This window comes from Setaria viridis, chromosome 1 (genome assembly GCF_005286985.2).
Source record: "Setaria viridis chromosome 1, Setaria_viridis_v4.0, whole genome shotgun sequence".
Lineage (NCBI taxonomy): Eukaryota > Viridiplantae > Streptophyta > Magnoliopsida > Poales > Poaceae > Setaria > Setaria viridis.
Window position 1 is genome coordinate 31,183,140 of NC_048263.2, and position 18,304 is coordinate 31,201,443.

The 18,304-nt window shown below is 44.0% G+C and overlaps 2 protein-coding genes across 2 annotated transcripts; one reads left to right on the top strand and one right to left on the bottom strand.

Moving 5' to 3' along the window:
- Nucleotides 1-1,808: 1,808 nt before the first annotated feature.
- On the bottom strand, nucleotides 1,809-3,491 carry LOC117839969 (pentatricopeptide repeat-containing protein At2g18520, mitochondrial). The gene has a single exon (XM_034720417.2). The coding sequence runs from the start codon at nucleotides 3,455-3,457 to the stop codon at nucleotides 2,054-2,056; it is 1,404 nt and encodes a 467-aa protein (XP_034576308.1). The 5' UTR covers nucleotides 3,458-3,491; the 3' UTR covers nucleotides 1,809-2,053.
- An 8,881-nt stretch (nucleotides 3,492-12,372) lies between these two features.
- On the top strand, nucleotides 12,373-18,285 carry LOC117862613 (casein kinase 1). The gene is made up of 14 exons (XM_034746117.2): nucleotides 12,373-12,919; nucleotides 13,035-13,075; nucleotides 14,009-14,078; nucleotides 14,160-14,308; nucleotides 14,453-14,548; nucleotides 15,152-15,222; nucleotides 15,795-15,856; nucleotides 16,300-16,363; nucleotides 16,444-16,528; nucleotides 16,633-16,759; nucleotides 16,837-16,901; nucleotides 16,988-17,036; nucleotides 17,131-17,267; nucleotides 17,651-18,285. The coding sequence occupies exons 1-14, from the start codon at nucleotides 12,844-12,846 to the stop codon at nucleotides 17,942-17,944; spliced, it is 1,386 nt and encodes a 461-aa protein (XP_034602008.1). The 5' UTR covers nucleotides 12,373-12,843; the 3' UTR covers nucleotides 17,945-18,285.
- Nucleotides 18,286-18,304: the final 19 nt, after the last annotated feature.

Sequence of the window (18,304 nt, forward strand, 5' to 3'; positions counted from 1 at the left end):
TTTAGCACGGCTTATTTCGACTTTAACTTCGTCTATTTTACGCAAATCGAGGCACGGTGGTGGGAAGCCGTTTTGTAAGCTGGGATTAAAATGAACTAAAAGCCGGGTGAAGCCAGTTTTTTTAGCTTCACCGGCTTTGACTTCACCGGTGAAGCCGTTTTGGGATGAGCCATGCCAAAAGGGGCTTAGTCGAAACACTCGTCGTCAGACGGCAGCTAACCATTCCGTTGCCGGCCCAACTAATTCTAGAACAGCGGAAGCCAGCCCTGCCTCTTGCCAGCCTGAAGGTTACTACCCCATCCGGCACGGCCGGCCGGCGCGGCTGCCGTTGGGACTTGGGATACGTGCCCCGGCACGGCAAGCTGCCGCGGCTGGCGCTCACCGGTTCAGTAACGATCCGGCCTGGATGTTGCAACGAGGAGTTTATGGCGGGCCTGCGCGTGCCATGCCATCCGGCCGTCGCCGCCGGTTTCGGGAGAGTGTGCGGTGTGCCGAGGTCTGGACAAGATGCGCGGCGGGGACGGCAACGGAGAAACCGAGAGTCCTGATCCTGAGTCCTGCCGAGCTGATCCTGAGTGTAGCTCTTGCTAGGCGCTACTAGCTCGTTGACCTGTGTTTAAGGCGGCATGTAAATGATGCTTTGCCGCTGATGACACGCATGTCCGGTACTGACGTACTTGGACCTGAAAAGGACTCTACGGTACCTGACACTTGAGTGGTCTTGACCCTGCTACTGCGAGAAGGATTCATTCGAGCCGTCTGTGAGACTGTGACAAAACCTAGCGGGTGTTTGGCGTGCTAAACTTTAGCACCTGTCACATCAGATGTTCGGATGCTAATTAGGAGGACTAAATATAGTTTAATTACAAAACTAATTGCACAGATGGAGTCTAATTCGTGAGACGAATCTATTAAGGGTAATTAATCCATCATTAGCAAATGGTTACTGTAGCACCACATTGTTAAATCATGGACTAATCAGCCTGGATGCTGCATATGTGGATGTGGTAACGTTACACCTTCTTTTTTGTTGAGCCTGCTGCGCATTGCAGTTCATCCTAAATGCCGTAGTTGACGATGAAATAATTATCGAGTGTTCTCTTAATTTTGAGGTACCACGGTTCTGTTAAAAGTCTAAGATAAATTTGGAAAATGGATGCTGAAATGCATGTGTTATGAGGAAGTGTTTTTGTTAGCACTTGATAAAAATATGCACGCACTAGTTAATTGGTTCCATGTACTGAAAAACTCCAGATATATAGGTTTTAGTTCTTTCCTGTGAAACAATTCGAACGGAGATTTCAGTAATCTAACAGAAAGATAGATGCAAAAATTTCTCACAATCTATGCCCATTTACTGGAAAAGCTCCAGACATTCAGACAAAACATAGCGTATAACAGAAGATGGATGCCAAAATTTCTTGGATAAGTTGGATACGAGAGATTCCAAGCTGCACGAGTCTGGAAATGGACTATGGCGAACTCAATGCAACGTGCCAAAGCTACCAAGCAATACAGTTCCAGCAGATTTACCTCTCACCATCAGAGCACTCACAATGACAAATGAACAAGCCTTATCCTTTTGCTGCTTGTATGAAGGCCCAGAGGAAGGCAACAACAATTCCAAATCAATGCGGTGATTCAGGTTTGTCTTTGTCGCCAAATGATTCAGCAATTCCTAACATCATACTACAATTCTGACTATATGTTTCTAACAACACAAACTAAACAGTGATACACAAACTGCAGTGTTAAGAAAACCGTGAAATATATGTGCTCATAATGTCAGATAAGCATCACCAGAACAATAGCCTCTTAACATCATTCAAGCCCTTATAAAAAAACATCATTACAGACCACCTTAACAGGCATCTTTTCATCCCAAAAGCCAGCACGTCCAATAACTTATTATTCATGTTAGCAGTTCACGAGTCTGTATCTGAAAGGCCTATGTTTACATCCACAGAGCAGCATCACAATTACTCAACGTAGAGAATGTGCCCAATGCAAACATCCTAAACACATTAAACTCGACAAACATGATAATACCCACTTAAGCGGGACCTTGTGGCACTTCCTTACTAGAGGATACCTCAGGCACAGGCACTTCATCATCACTGGATTCTTCTGATACAGCAGTTTCCTCAATGACAGATCCTTCCAGCTCATGTGCGTCTGCAGCAACAGACTTTGACTCCACAGCAGTTTCTCCAGATGTACCTTTTGACTGAGTGTCTCTGCTATCCGAGTCCAACCCAAGTTCCTTCTCAAGCTTCTTCCACCCAGACATCGAATTCTCTGGGAACCTCTTCTTCACCTCGGCAATAATCTCCTTGGCCTCAGCCACCCTACCTCCCTTTGCCAATCCCTCAACCAACCCTTTCATTGTCTTAAAATCTGGCACCTTGTGCCTCTTCAAGCTTTCCTTGGCAATGCCCAACCCAGCATCAAAGTCACCATGGGCACACAGCGCTGCCAACATGTGCTTGTACGTAGCAGCATTCGCGGAGCACCCCTTCTCAGCTAGTGAATGGTACAGAACCTTGGCATCCTCCAATTTTCCACTCCTGCAATAGCTAGTCATAAGGAAATTGTAGGTGATGGTGTCTGGCTTCACTCCATCTGCCTCCATCTCCATCATCACCTCCAGTACCTCTTCCGGCTTCCCATTCAGTCCATAGTTCATGGCCTTCACATTGTAAGCTGCCACATCGGGCTTGCATCCACTCTCGACCATCTCCTTCCACAAGTGCTCAGCTTCCTCAGTCTTCTTCTGCTTATACATTGAATCGATCAGTGAGGTGTAGATATTGGTGGTCGGCGAGATACCTTGCTCACGCAGTTGATCCAAGGCTTGTTTCGCCTTAACATCGTCGCGGGTCATGCAGTAGGCCTTGACAAGGATGCCATAGGATGTGGCGTTGGGGGTGATGGAGAACTCCTTGGAGAGCTCGGAGAAGAGGACAGGGACGCGGCGGTGGCAGCGGCATCGTATGAAGGTGGAAAGGAGGGCGTTGAAGGGGAGCGGGGAGATGGGGGTCGGGAGGGACGGCGCAGCGGAGCGGAAGGCCTCTAGGGCCTTCTCGGGGAGGTTGGCGGAGGCGTAGGAGCACAGGACGGCGGCGAGGTGGGGCTCGGTGGTGGACGCGGGGAGATGGGAGTAGAGGAGCGCCTCCACGTCGGCGGAGCGGCCGGAGCGGGAGAGGCGGCGCGCGGCCAGGGAGAGCGCGTGGCGTGTGGAGGCGGCGGAGATGGAGGCCTTGTCGATAGCCTCCAGGATGGAGACCGCGCGGTCCGGATCGTGCTCGCGGCGGAGGCGCCGCGTGGCGTCGGACACCGAGAGGGCGCCGGGCTCGGTGCCAGCTGAGGTGGTGGAGAGCGCACGGGAGAGGGTGGTGCCGTGGGCGCGGGCGCAGGCGCGGCGGCTGTGGCGGAGGAGGATCGCGAGCGCAGCCATTTTCGTGGGCGGCGGCGGGCGGCGGGCGGCGGCGAGTGGAAGAGGGTTTTCCTCCGGGGGGCTTACGGCTTTTGTTTTTCCTATGTGCGCGGCCCGATCATCTCCGGCCCATATTTGTTTCGTTGGCCCGTGTACCACCCAAGTTTTCCAAGTTTTTTTTTTTGTCGCCGATGAATCTGTTCAACGTTTTCAACGGTAGCCAATGCCCAATAGTGATGCTACTCGACGCCAGACTTCTCTTCTTTGCTAGACTATACTTTCTTTATTTCATTTTTCCTAAAATGGAGTTCTTTTTTATTCTTATTCTCTATTTCGTTGTTGAGCACATACTCATGCACGCTTCATTTTGTTGAACCGTTGAATGGAGTTTTGTTTCACATTCACCAATGTTTATTTAACATTTCTTAACATCTTTTTTACATTCACCAACATTTATCATTAACGTGCTTATTGCCACAAACAACATTATTGACATGAGCCAATATTATTTTCTACATACATCAACATTTCTCTACTTTTTAGGCATTCACCAAAATTTTTGCTCCATATTTTAATATTCACTAAAATTTTTACACTCACCAACATTTACTTAGCATTTCTTAACATTTTTTGATTCACCAACATTTTTTAAAGTGTTGGTGCAACATTAACGCCATTGACCAACATTTTTATTTAACATTTTTCTTTGAACATTCCTTACATGCACCAACAGTTTTCATTTACTTTTCGTTGCTCATTTCCCAACATATCTTGACATTCACCAAAATTTTATCATTAAAGTGTTGGCTCAACACAACACCTTTTGACATTCACCAACATTTTTCTTTTACATTCACCAACTTTTCTTAACATTTGTGATTTATGATCATGCTAACGAGTATAAGCGAAGCGGCTAGGGGCAATACTTCTAAACTATTAGATCAATAGTTTTTATAAGACTTTATCCAACATTTCTAACCTCAATATTGTTTTTGAAAATAATGTTGGTCCAACATTATTTTGTTAAAATGATCCAGCATTTTATCTAAAATATTGATCCAATATATTTTCTCCAAAGAGTTGTTCCAACATTTTCATCTAAGAACCTGACAAGAGTATTTTTCCCGGTGATGTTCTTTAGGCGAGAGACTCTGAAATCTATGAGAACCGTGACACAGCAGGTGAATAACCAAATATTTTGTGGCAAATCATTTCTTAAAAAGGGGAGATTGTTGGTGGTTTCAAGCATTTGCCATCTATGTATTCTTTTCTCTCTTTTCATCGCGACTGCGAGGGGGTGACTTGCCCTACCTGGTAGCCTGCTACGCAGAGGTTGGAGCCATGAACAGATGCTGAGGTAGTAATCGGCGTATCACGTTTACTAGATGAGATCGTAGTGCCTGCAGTAGTGGCCTTTGCTCCCCCTTATGTGTTTTTGTGTGTTGCCTCCTGCCCTCCTGCGGCTTTGGCCCCAAGTCCTAGAACAACTATTTTGTCACCCGTGAGACAAATAGCTACCTATGGCCCACGTATGGGTGACAGTTGCTGCTAGGTGGGTCCTGTGTGTGTGGGACTTTCCTATTCGCATCATTCAGCTCGTTCGGCTGGCTGCTTTGCAGCTGGCTGCTGCTGCTCGGTTCTCTGCCGCAACAGCTGCAGCACGCAGCAGCTCTCTGCCACAGCAGCCAGCCAGCCGAACGCAGCAGCCAGCCGAACGAGTTGCGACATCGACTATGCTGGGTTCACAAACATTTTACTTGAGGATTTGTACATTAAGTGTCTACGGAATTCCCACAAGTAGCTCACATTTTTGGGCTTTTGCAGCAATAGAATCTCTAAGAAAAACCATAACTCATAAAACTCTGTGGTTAGTGTAAACTCAACTGATGCTAATGTATTTGGTGTAGATTATTTTATTTTGGTTATTCGGAACATGGAACCGTGCAAAATTTCACTGGTTTAAATCTGCAATACTTAAGTAAAATGTCTATTAAATGTGTTGTGTTTCACTTCCGCACCGTGCCTTATTGGGAATGCTGTAGCTGGGCTATTTAATTGAATGGCAAATTTTAGTGAGTCATGCATATTAAGTGTCAAATTGTGAAATCCACCATGGAGTGGCACGGTAAGGCTGCTGTATAATGAGTGTGGGTGCATTCAAAAGGGTGTCAATGAGCATAGGGACGTAACATGTACGAAAAGTAGGAGAGACGAGGTTGGATGCAGTGCTAGGACACAAAAAATTGGAAAGCGGGCAAGTTTTATTATATTTTACTACTTAAAATCCACACTGCTCGTTTGACCTCCTAGAAAAATCCGGCTCGATTTACTTGTCCGTAGTCAGAACTATTTTACTCCTAATGGGATTTGTCTTTTTTTATTATTTCACTATGTATAAGTTGAGATTAAATCCAAATCTTTTGAGGACATGATATCATAAGTTAGGAAATTAGTTTAAAAAATTTTCATCATTGTTTTATGCAATTTATATCCCTAGGGTTAATCTGGTAGCAGATGCTACTAATCTATATGAAAATAACAATGAAAACTTCTTAATATATTTCATGAGCGTATGCGTATATTATTATCTTTTGTCATCGCATCAAATATGAATTTTAAAACTTGGCATGTACACATAGAAAAACGACAATCATGATTAGACGATAGATTAGAGTAACCAAAATAATTTAGTGAAGTAAGTCGAGGAGAGACAGCGAGAATTGCTCGGGGTAGTTAAAGGATGGTATGCTAGCCAAAGGGTTAAAATTTAGGGTTCCTGTAGATGGAGGCAGAGGGGAGCACGCAGTGCGCCAGTGCCAACGACCACCGCTGTGCAACGGTAACGGCGGTGCGGAATCGAGTTGGTTTTTTTTTTTGACACAGCCACGATAGCAAACGAAAAATTTGGGACTCTCGGTAGCAAAGCACCGCCAATGTTGCATAGGGCATCTTTCCTTCTCATCCTTCACTCGCCACTAGCAGTCTAGCACGTCACATTTCCTTCACTTAGCGTTCAGACATGATCTGCATCATGTTTCACCAAGCAGAAAACCGACAAGTCGAAGGGCAAGTCCGAATACAGTAGCTGCCTACGATATTACTCCCTCCGTCTCGTTTTAGTTTTCTATATTCATAGTTATTATTAGTATATGGACATAGAGATATCTAATCTACAAAAGTCAAAACGACCTATAATTTGAGAGATGGAAGGAATAGTAAAGAAAGTGTACGTGCATATAACCTACATGCAAAATTTAGCACCAGGATTTCATGAAATCTGACTCTCCAACACGTTAATCTACACATTATTCACTCCTGCATTGCCTTCGGAGGGGGTGGTGACAAGATCTCCTTCACTATATCCAAAAACTCCTCGACCCGTTCATCTTCGTTGCATGTTTCTCCTCGCTCGTCCCTGTTAAATCACCTCCCGCATTTTTCTATCATCTGCGGTGGAGGATCAAATCAGACAAAAAGGGGGAAAAATCAGAATAATGGTTAAACAATTAACAGGTTTCTGTGCTTATTTGAAGATAGGCTGTTTTAACAGTAAACAATAGCAGCCAAATTCTGCGGAATCAGTTTGAATCCCGGTAACATAAAGCTATAAAGTGTAATCACTGTAACTTCCTGCCTAATATTTGACACACTTGAGCAGTTCCTGGAAGTGTAACCAATAACAATAACCTAACAACCATTGCCTAATATTTGACACGCTTGAACTACTTTTATCTGCCCATTGTTGCAAGAAAAATTCAAGCCAGAAGATAAACCTCTTTCAAAGACAAAGTCATGGATTAACATAAGATAGAAAACCAACTTATGGACAAGTCAACCTTATTAAGGATAGGAATTGTATGACAGAAATCCAACTTATGGACCGCTCAAAGTTTTTAAGGATATGAAACAAACATAATTGTCATATGGTATATTCTTTTAAGCTCATGTCACGTGAATTTGGAAAAGGAAATTTTGTATTATTAAAAGCAATTCAGTCCATTTTCTTAGATATATGCATAGGCTCCTGAATTGCACAACACCCAGTTATCCTCACATCAATGCTAAACTTGAAACTCTCTCTTCTTTTCAACAACAATAAACAAAAGGTAAAGGTAACACCACATCTAATAGGGCAGGAAGGCACTTTCATGGTGAAAAAAATAATTTTAACTGCAATAGCTTAGTTTGCATTAACCAAGAAAAAATAGCAAAACCGGCCCCGCCATCATGTCCCGCGCGCCCCTCGGCGCATCCACGCCCTCCGGCAACCCCACTGTCGTGCTCTCTTGCTGACCACGCCCGCCAACCTGCCACGCACGCCTCCTCCTCCTGGCCTGCTGGCCATGCCGCGCGCCTGTGCCAGCGCTGGAGAAGAACCATGGATTTTTTTTCTTCAAAATGTTGGTGTATGTATTGATAAATGTTGAATCCATTCTTCCAAAATGTTGAAATAAGGTGTGAACAATGTTGAACGTAGTATTTTTTGAAATGTTGATATTTTTTTTTCGAAAATGTTGAATCTAGTGTTTGAAAATGCTAATCTATTTCTTTGAAATTATTGAATCTAATATTCCAAAATGTTGAGTTTATATCTCTAACTAGAAAATCGCAGGGTGCGGCGTTGCCGCACCATCTTGGAGTTGGCCACTGGTGATTTTTGGAGTCCAAAGACATGGGATGACATGAACAGGGCAGAAGAAGAACTGAAATCTGAAAGAATTATGAGACTATTGATAAATTCTGCATGATCTTAGGCCCCGTTTGGATGTCAGTATTGGAGCTCAGAATTGGGAATTGGAATTGGTAGCTTCGAATGCTGACTGTTTGGATGTCCTGGAATTCAGAATTGGAAATCAAACTCAATACCACCTAGTATTCATCCCACCCTCACCGCTTCACCCTCGATACCGACCCAACCCATTCGGTATTTGTTGGAATCGTCTTTCACCCGCCCCTTCGTCTCCCTCGCACCACAGCTCCCTCCCTCCGCCCGTCATCTAGCGGCGCGCGCCGCCCTCCCAGCGTGCCGCCCCTGCCTCCCCTCCCTCCACCGGCGGGCCGTCCCCGTCTCCCCTCCCTCTACTGCCGCGCCGGAGCAGGAGGAGGCGAAGGCCGTGGGGCGAGCAAGGAGCCGCCCCACCCCTCCCTTGCCTCCCTCCGCGATGAGCCCCGCACCCCTCCACCGACAAGTCGCGCGGCTCCTCCCCAATCCCCTACCACCCTCCCGGTGGGCCACCCCTGCCTCCCCTCCACCGACGGGCCACCCCTACCTCTCCTCCCTCCATCGGCAGGCCACCCCCGTCTTCCCTCCCTCTGTCGATGCGCCGGAGCGGGAGGAGGTGAAGACTGCGGGGCGAGCGAGGAGTTGCGCCACCCCTCCCTTGCCTCCCGCCGCGACGAGCCCCACGCCCCTCCGCCGGTGAGCCACGCGGCTCCTCCCCAGTCCCCTGCCTCCCTCTGCGGGCAAGCCGCGTCGCCTCTCGCCTGGCCTCCTCCAGTGCTATGGATCCGGGAGGGGTGCGTGGATCCAGGAGGCCGCCGCCCCTCTCCTCTTCATGGGTCGGAGAACCCTTTGTACGGCGACTGTGGCAAGGGGTTGCCGGAGTAGGGGTCGTCGGCTATGGTGGAAGAATCCGAACAAATACCAATTCTACTTTTGTACATCCAAATTGAAAATTGAATTGAATTCTTTCCTAAGATTCCAAACGCCAATACAATGACATCCAAACAATAGAATTGGAATTGCATCTCATTTCAATACCATGGCTGATTTGGTATTAACCCCAATTCAATTCCATACCCTCCAATATCGACATGCAAACGAAGCCTTAGAGTTTTTAACCTACCATGATCTGTCCTGCCAATGGAAAATAGGCAAATGTATGAGAAGGGATAGGAAGCAATTGTTTTAACTATAACATAAAACAATGCGCTGGTGATTTCACAAATTGGTGGGATGGGGCATCCATTCGTGAGTTTAAATTGAACCTTATGAGCAAATCATTGTTATTTGGTTCAAAATTGTTCAGGTTGGGAGCATATATTGTAGAAGCAAAGTATAATTGGCTACCAATCAATTTCAAATAGTGTTCATAATTACATTATACCTGAAAATTTTGTTAACTAACGGGAAAGCATTTTGGAAAATTGATTATTATCGGGAACCTGCGATTTTCCGGCAGAGCTGTGGCCGGAGCTCAATAAGGAGCGGTGGAGGGGGGAGCCTAGGAGGAGGCGGAGTTTCGGGTAAGGGCGATTTGGAATCGGTGTTGTGCCGGCGACGAATTTGGTCGGCGCAGCTGCCCAGCTTGACTCGGTTCGTGCACGTCCGGAGGAAGAAGAAGCAAGAAAGGGAGAGTGAGAGGAGGGGCTAGAGCCAGCCGTCCTAGGAAGGTGATCAGGCCGTGGAAGTCTTCGTCCGTGCTCTAAGGAGCAGAGAGCGAGGATGGCGAGCAGTGGTGCGAGGATAGCACAAGGATGATGCGGCAGTGAGGAGCTCGGGGCAAGGCGGCGTTGGGGTCGTGCGCTCACACGGCCGGTGCACAGTAGTGCCTTGAGCGTGCACGGTCACGACATTGGTCACGGTACAGTGAATGGTGGGCAATGGTGTGGCGAGGTAGAGGTAGGGGTGGTAACGGATCATAACCCTCTTGTCTCCTTCACTATCCAACTCAGCTCTATCTATTTTTAATTTAAAATCATATTATTATATGGTGCGATCCCTATTGAGTTCCATTGCTAAGATATTTTAAAGAACCTTTACCGTCCCTAGGTAGATGAGGTGGCGCCTGGAGGAGTGGTTGGTGACATGACGCCGGTGGACTGTGGCCTATGCTCCCCAACGGCGAATGGCTGACGCACGGCACGCCAGGACGGGCCGGTGATGACAACGGCGGAACAGCTAATTCATACTTTGACGAGGTTCACAATAGTTTGAAGGCTACAGTGGCCTGAAGTTTGGCCAAAAATCTGGCCCTCTAACTGAATGTTCACAGGTGTTGGTTTGTTAGGATTTCATTCCACTTAGTCGACATCGATTTAGTTTTCGAAGGTCTAAACATGGTCCAAATTGGGCAACAACCCGAGCATGTAAAGTTCACAAGTAGGAAAACCCATTTTGATCTAAGTTTGGGTCATGTATTTAGGCAAAAACAAAAGTTAAAAGGCCCGAACCTAGACTGTCAGCCATTTAATCGAAGACTTGGCCATTTTCAGGGTGAGGTAGAAAACATGGGTTTGACCAGATTCGACCGGATATTTGAGCATTTAAACATTATTTTCCCAGCTGCGCATCACATCCAAGTTAAAATATATACCTTAGAGTACAATATTCATGTTGCGCAAAAATGGAGCATTTAGTGAAATTACATTTTAAAAGAAAGTTCATAGCCACATGTGCTCTCATGCTCACAAAAATTATTAGATACATTTGTTTATTTAATAAAAATGTTAATGACCCTAATTAACACTAGGGGTGTTACACCGTGCAACTATTTCTCTCCCAGCATAGTTCAGAATTTTCGCATAGCACTTTTGAGTGATCTCGCATGTGGGCAGTTTATCAGAGCGTGGATTGCCATCTCCCCACTCAATCTACATATGTCACAAGTATCTATGTGTTCAATTGATCTTTTTTTTCTTATTACTTCTTGTTGCAAGGCCATCATTGAACAGCTTCCACCCAAAATCCAGAACTTTATGTGGCACTTCCAAATTTGTCGTACTTCTCCCTCTCTTGAACTTGATTGCTGGTCCCCATTCTCCTCTTCTTGTAACATCTTTGCCAGGCAATAGGCACTACAGACAGTAAAAGCTCCATTTTTCTCATAAGCCCAACCCAGGAAATCTTCTACCAGGCTTTGTAGGTAATTTGATATTTAGAATTTCATCAGTGTCATGTCTTCCGAAAAAATGTTTAATATTCTCCTTTTGCCATTCCATGCGGTCCTGATTGATAAGTTGACCAGGCCCTGGGAATCGAAGGGTCCCTCCAAATACGCACTTTTTCGCATAAACCAATTCTCCATATGACCCTTTCTTTAATAATTCTAGTCCATGAACAATTGCTTTCCAAGTAATAGATTGGTTTATTGAAAAAGCAGTATCAAGCAAATTGCCATTTGGGTAATATCGTGCCTTGAGCAACCGTGCACACAAACTGTCTGGTTGATCAATCAATCTCCATGCATACCTTGACAGTAATGCTTGGTTTAACAATTTGAAATCTCTGATACTCGTACCACCAAAATTCTTTGACTTTGTAAATCTGTCCCATCTAATCCAATGTCTTTTCCTTTGTCCAGCCTTCTCCCCCACCAGAACCTTAGTTAGGGGTCACACACAGTTGTAGGCAATTGAAAAACTCCCATCACATGGACCGGTAAAAGCCCGAGCAACTGATTTAATCAAAATTTCCTTTGCTGCAGAAGACATCACTTTCTCATCCCATGCGTTGCACCTTTTCAATAATTTCTCGGTTAAAGTTTGGAATTTATCCACTTTCAATCTTCCTTCTGGGGTCGGCAGACGGCAGTCCTAAATACTTGACTTCGAATGTTACTTTGTGAGCGTGCAGACTTCCTTTAACCTTTTGTATTTTTTATCCCTCTGTATTCGCATTGAACAGAATTGAACATTTATCGTAGTTGATTCTTTAGCCTGTCGGTACAATATATTAACTTAAAATACATACATGGCCTTACAACTTGACGATGACATGCCACCTCAATTGAGAAGTATGCTTATATTCGTTTTCCCTTTCCATGATAATAAACATTCACGATTTTCCGCATCCTGCAAAACTATATGCCAGGCAATAAGCACAAGAAATACCACGAGAAAACACAAAAAAACACGGGCAACAAAAACCGGGGCAAAAGGGCGAAAAGGAAGCCAAACGCAACACACGTATACCAAGGACAAGGAGCAGGAAATCGGAGACCGCAGGCAGAAAGAAACGGGGACGCATCGCCGTGCTCCCCTCCCCTATCCCTATTCGGCTCCCTCCTGCTATCCGTTGTCCGGCCCCCGTCCGTTTCCCACGATTTCCGCGTCCCACCCATCCCCTCCACGCTTCTCTATTAACGCGCCCCACGATTCCGCAACCGAAAAATTAAAGACGCGAGCGGCGAATCCCTAGCCCTGGCCCCGAATCCCACCCGAAATCCCCGAGCTCGCTCGCCAATCCGATCCGCCGGCCGCCTCACTTGCCCCGTTGCCGGCGGCGGTTCCCGGCGCGGAATCTACCTTTTGCGTTGGGAGATCCGGGGGAACCCCTTTATCCTGGGCGTCCGGGACTCGAATCTTGCGGCGGGCGGGCAATGTGAGCGGTCTCCGTCGGAGGGGGACGATCTGCGGCGCGGTTCGTGGGTGAATCTTGCGGCGGCGGGGCGGCGCGGTTGGCGGGGATGGAGCACGTGATCGGAGGGAAGTTTAAGCTGGGGAAGAAGATTGGGAGCGGATCTTTTGGGGAGCTCTACCTCGGTACGCGCCTCGCCGGGTTCTTCCGATTGAAAATCTTTCACGCGTTTCTGCCGCCGTTTTTCGTTTCCGTCGCGGTTCTGCGTTTGTTTCTGATGCCGGTTGCTTTTGGTTGCAGGCGTGAACATACAGAGCGGCGAGGAGGTGGCTATCAAGTTGGTATGTGATAATCTGATCCTGTTTGTAGACCTATTCTCGTGGAAGCATGCGTGACATTAGCCAATATAGTTAGTCCCAGATGCAATCATATCGTTGGTCTACTGTTGCTAGAAACGGTTTCACGAGGAACTCTTGTGTAGATGTTGTAGCACAACCTAATTGTAAATGTTAATGCTGTTCCGTAATTGCCTGCGAAAAGATTGACATGGCTTCTCGCTTGATGTCATTATTTTGTTACGACAAATAAGAAGACTTCCAAGCATTTCCTTGGTTGTCCATGCGAATTGACTTGGGTTTCCTTTTCATTGAATAATAACTGTACTCCTAAACATTTCCTTGGATGTCAAGGCGAATCGTCCTGTTTTTTTTTTATCATGAATAATAACAAGACCTCCAAATTTATTTTTGGTTCTGCAAGCAAATTGACCTATTGTATGGACCAGTAATTAGGGAAGGAAGAAAAAAGATTGAAGATTTCTAGTGCATCCAGTTCCAAGCATGGAGCATTGGTTTTGTTACTCGTTCGTTATTTAGGCTGTATAACAACTCATATTTTGTTTTTTTAAGAAAGTGACAACTCATATTTTGATAGTGCCATTTTGAGCAAATGAAACAATAAAATCTTGAAAAGTACTTGCTGAAAGTTTATCAATTGTGGTCTGTGACAAGAGACATGTGATTTCGATTTTTTACTCTATTCCGTGAATGACTGGCTTGACTGAAGCAAAAATTGTGCTATGGAGAAATGCAATTTAGATTGCTATAGCATATAGCTAATGCTTTTCTAGCTTGAACGTATACCATAACCTTTGTGACAGCATGTGGTTAACCATTTTTGGAGCAATATGATTTTTCAGTCTTAGTCTGGGCAGTGCCCCTTTCAGCATCAGGACATGCCACCTGATTGTTTTTCTTGGTCTCATGTTTTACCAGGAATCTGTCAAATCAAGACATCCTCAGCTTCATTATGAGTCAAAGCTATACATGCTTCTCCAAGGGGGAAGTAAGTACCTATATGGGGACATGGTTCCTTTGTTTCATATATTTTCACAGGTCTTATATATTTCTTTATTCCAAACTTCAGCTGGGATTCCTCATTTGAAATGGTTCGGAGTGGAGGGGGAGTACAATGTCATGGTCATTGATCTTCTTGGTCCAAGCCTGGAGGACTTATTCAACTTCTGCAGCAGAAGATTCTCTCTTAAAACAGTACTTATGCTAGCTGATCAGATGGTAAGTTTCTCTTATGGTGTCATGCATTTTCTGTTAATTTTTGTTATCTGTAATGTACGTATGAAAAAGATCTCAATGAATCTTCAGTCCTTATATGGTGGATTTTCACCACCAAGTTAATTTCTTCCCATTGTTTTCATACAGATAGCCAGGGTAGAGTACATGCACACGAGGGGGTTTCTTCATCGTGATATCAAGCCAGACAACTTCCTTATGGGCTTAGGCCGTAAAGCAAGCCAGGTTGGGTGCTACACATGAGTATTTACTTATAAAACTGGATTGGTAGTGGCTGTATTAAGTCTCCCAATCATAGCTGATAGCTCACAAGAGGATAAAATCCTGACACTGTGCCCAGACTGTTTCTCTGCATAGCTGCTATCGCACTCATGGACCATTTTGCTTCAGCACATTATGACTGAATAAAATAAAATTCCTTTGTCTTTTGTTACAAGATGCAATGTGATTGACAAATTTCTTCAGTTGATGTAAGCATTTGAGTGGCTGTAGCTTGAATTTGTACCACACCAGTTCATATTATAAAACAAATGTTTGGCAATTCTCCTGTGAGTAATCCTTGTGTATGATTGCTGAAAAACTGGGAATTGGTTTTGAATGCAAACATTTGCTGTAATTCATATATGATATTTATAAACATGTCAAGTCTTTTGGAAGTGCTAAAAGTTCTTGTGCATTGAAGATTATTCTAGTGATGCTAACTTTTATGAGTAGATACCTGCATCTAAACTACTGTCATAAGCATGCCTTTTAAGTAATCGATATAATTTATCTTTAGTTCTTTACTGTTTTATAGCTGCTAAAGAAAACTGAGTGTACTCTTAACAGGTTTATGTCATTGACTATGGCCTAGCAAAAAAGTATCGGGACCTCCAAACTCATAAACACATACCATACAGGTAATCAGAAACGGTTCTTATGGATGCTATGAAATAAATAAATTCTCTTTGCACCTGGATGTTTGTTCTTGTATGTTACTTGTGATGATCTCTGTGCTTAGTATCATTCATTTATGACACGTATTTGTGTGCTCTGTAGAAGCAATGTTTGCGATATAGTATAGTCACTTATTGTTCTGGTAGACCCTTCTTGTTTTGCTTATTTCTGCTAACATCTTGGTTGTATAGTTTTCTAATTTACTGAACCTTGATTTAGAATTTTCATAGCTGTGCTTGGTACTTTACATGCAAATGGTATATGCTAGAGTGCTAGTGAATGTATTTTTAAAAATCTATATTTCTACTGCTATTTTATGCAATCTATATGAAATCTTAATTGGTTAGCTGTTCTATAACAATGAATGATTTTTAAGCTGAATTTTCTGCAATCCTACACGATGAAGAAGTTAAATGCGGTTCTGCATCCTACTATAAATAAGTTCTTTGATGAGATTTTTTTTCTTCTGTTACTTAAGTTATGATTTGTATTCATTTGGGATACACATTTAAAGCTTACATGTTTTCCTTTGTAGGGAGAACAAAAATCTCACAGGAACGGCACGATATGCTAGTGTAAACACCCATCTTGGAGTAGGTGAGTCTTGCTGGTGTTAAGAGGTGTGGTACTAAGAGGTGAAAATATAGTTATAATAGAAACCAGCAGGTTTTAGGTTTTAATGGGGGACAAGTACAACCGCACCCAAGCAAGCTAGGGTAGGCTTGAGATGAAACCCAACATGAGTCACCAACAACAAAGGAAAACTCATATAAAATAAAAAAGACAGTAATGATAGTAATATGCTAGGAGGCGTCTAAATGTCTAGTTTTGGACATCAATTCTGCAATTGTTATCTACAAGTACGGCTCTTCTGGAACCTAAATTGTATGCATTGCCAATCAACAAAAAATATCGTTTGTCCAGAGAAAATTCTCTCAGAAGCCCCATAAGAATTTTTGTCTTGTAAGCTTTGGCTAACTATATGATGGCTTCGTGTTATTCTGAATTCTCATGTGTGTTATTGCTGCTTTTCTCTTCAGAACAGAGCAGGAGAGACGACCTAGAGTCTCTTGGTTACGTGCTGATGTACTTCCTGAGAGGAAGGTTGGAGAATCAATTGCTTTCTAAAGTTCACATCACCTTTTGTCTATGACTATATATTACTGAAATACTTGTCTTCTCAGCCTTCCTTGGCAAGGCTTGAAAGCTGGCACGAAAAAACAGAAGTATGACAAAATCAGTGAGAAGAAAATGCTAACTTCAATTGAGGTAATTGATTTATTTCGACACATTTGTTATAACAATCTTCATTTACCGTTATGTTGGAAATGTAATGTAATCTTGTTAACCATGTTTTTTCACAATTTGCACAGGCCCTCTGTAAATCTTATCCATCAGAATTCGGTACATACTTCCATTATTGCCGATCTTTGCGATTTGAAGATAAGCCAGACTATACCTATTTGAAGAGACTCTTCCGAGATTTATTCATCCGTGAAGGTATCCACAAGTATAATACTTCTAAAGTTTCTTGCTCATCTACATATTCGCTTACATGCTTTCTTTTGGACTTGCAGGGTACCAGCATGATTATGTATTTGATTGGACAGCAAGGCAAGCTGCAGACAATGACAGATTGAGAGTATGTCTGCAACTCCCTTTTCTGAAATTGCTAGTAGTGCAAGTTTTGCCGTGCTGAATGTGTACCATTTTTTTCCTCGCTACCAGCTGAGTGGGAGAGGTGGGTTGGTGGGACCATCTGCAGACCGGGCTGCAGGTTTGTCAGTTGCATCCTCATTTTGGAATGTTACATTTAGGAAATAAGCATGGTGGAAACCAGGATGCTCAAATTTACGTATTTGCTTTTACAGCGAGACAGGCTGTTCCGGATAGATTTCCCGGTCCGGTTGATGCATTTGGTAGAAGAATCGACTCTGGTTCTGGCCATTATGGAGAACAACACACAAAGCACAGAACTCTATTGGATACACTTTTAGCACCCAAGACGGTGAGAAACTCTTGACTCAATTCTATTGATATTTTAGTCTGGATACTTGGTTGTCGTGTATGAAATACCTCATGCTTAGGTGATAAATGGGATGCTGTTTTTCTTTTTGTGTGTTGTGAGAACATCGGGACATTGATACTTACAAATGTTGGTAGAACAGAATGAACCAATACGATTTTTTTTCCTGGTAGCTGGCTAATAGTTTCTTTTGTGCCTTAACTATATTGCTGTAGCTGTCATCGCAATAATGCGATAGTGTTTTTAAATAATTGAATTCCTCGGTTCCGCTGTCAGTTCAGGCCTTTATTTTTGTTGCTATGAGATGACGTATTCTCCATGGTGATAACTTTTATACTTACATCAATTTTCACTATGTATACCAGACTGTTGATTCGGATAGAAGAAGGCCTTCATCATCGCGGAATGGGAGTACATCAAGGAAGGCCCTTCTGTCAAGCAGCAGAGGCTCTGGAGATCCCAGTGACCCGAATCGCAGTAGCCACCTACTCCCAACCAGCAGTGGCAGCAGCCGCCCATCAACTAATCAAAGGCTTCACCAGTCAACAGGACTTGAGGGCAGGACCTCATCATTCTCGAAACCAGGAAGAATCGTCCATGATGATACCACTATGAGGAACTTTGAACGCCTTACTATCAGTGCAGACAGGAGGAAATGAAATTTTTACTAGAGCAAAAGATCTGAGCTGCTCTCACTTGCAAGAGCGCTGAGTATTCATTTGGTTCCAGGTGATGCTTACTCATGAGCAAGTTAAATGATTCTGTGCTATACATGAAGCTGCAATCTGCACATAATGATGCTCGTCGAATCTTGGCACAGATGATTTGGGTTCTTTTAATTCAGTGAACTGTTCTTTCAAATGGCCACAGAAGCATACTCACACCGTTAGAACCCGGTATTGGCGGCAGTGTTTAGCCGTGCGGGTCAAAATGATGTTGATGTTGACTCTGATATTTGTAAAATGTCAATGGAATAAAACATTTCGGTAGACTTGCGTTACCTTAAATATTTCTGTGAA

What these genes read in the sequence shown, in the direction of transcription:
- LOC117839969 (XM_034720417.2), bottom strand. Translation starts at nt 3,457, where the DNA reads ATGGCTGCGCTCGCGATCCTCCTCCGCCACAGCCGCCGCGCCTGCGCC.
- LOC117862613 (XM_034746117.2), top strand. Translation starts at nt 12,844, where the DNA reads ATGGAGCACGTGATCGGAGGGAAGTTTAAGCTGGGGAAGAAGATTGGG. An exon ending in AAACACCCATCTTGGAGTAG is followed by an intron (nt 15,857 to 16,299) that starts GTGAGTCTTGCT and finishes TTTTCTCTTCAG; the next exon opens with AACAGAGCAGGAGAGACGAC. An exon ending in CAGACAATGACAGATTGAGA is followed by an intron (nt 16,902 to 16,987) that starts GTATGTCTGCAA and finishes CCTCGCTACCAG; the next exon opens with CTGAGTGGGAGAGGTGGGTT.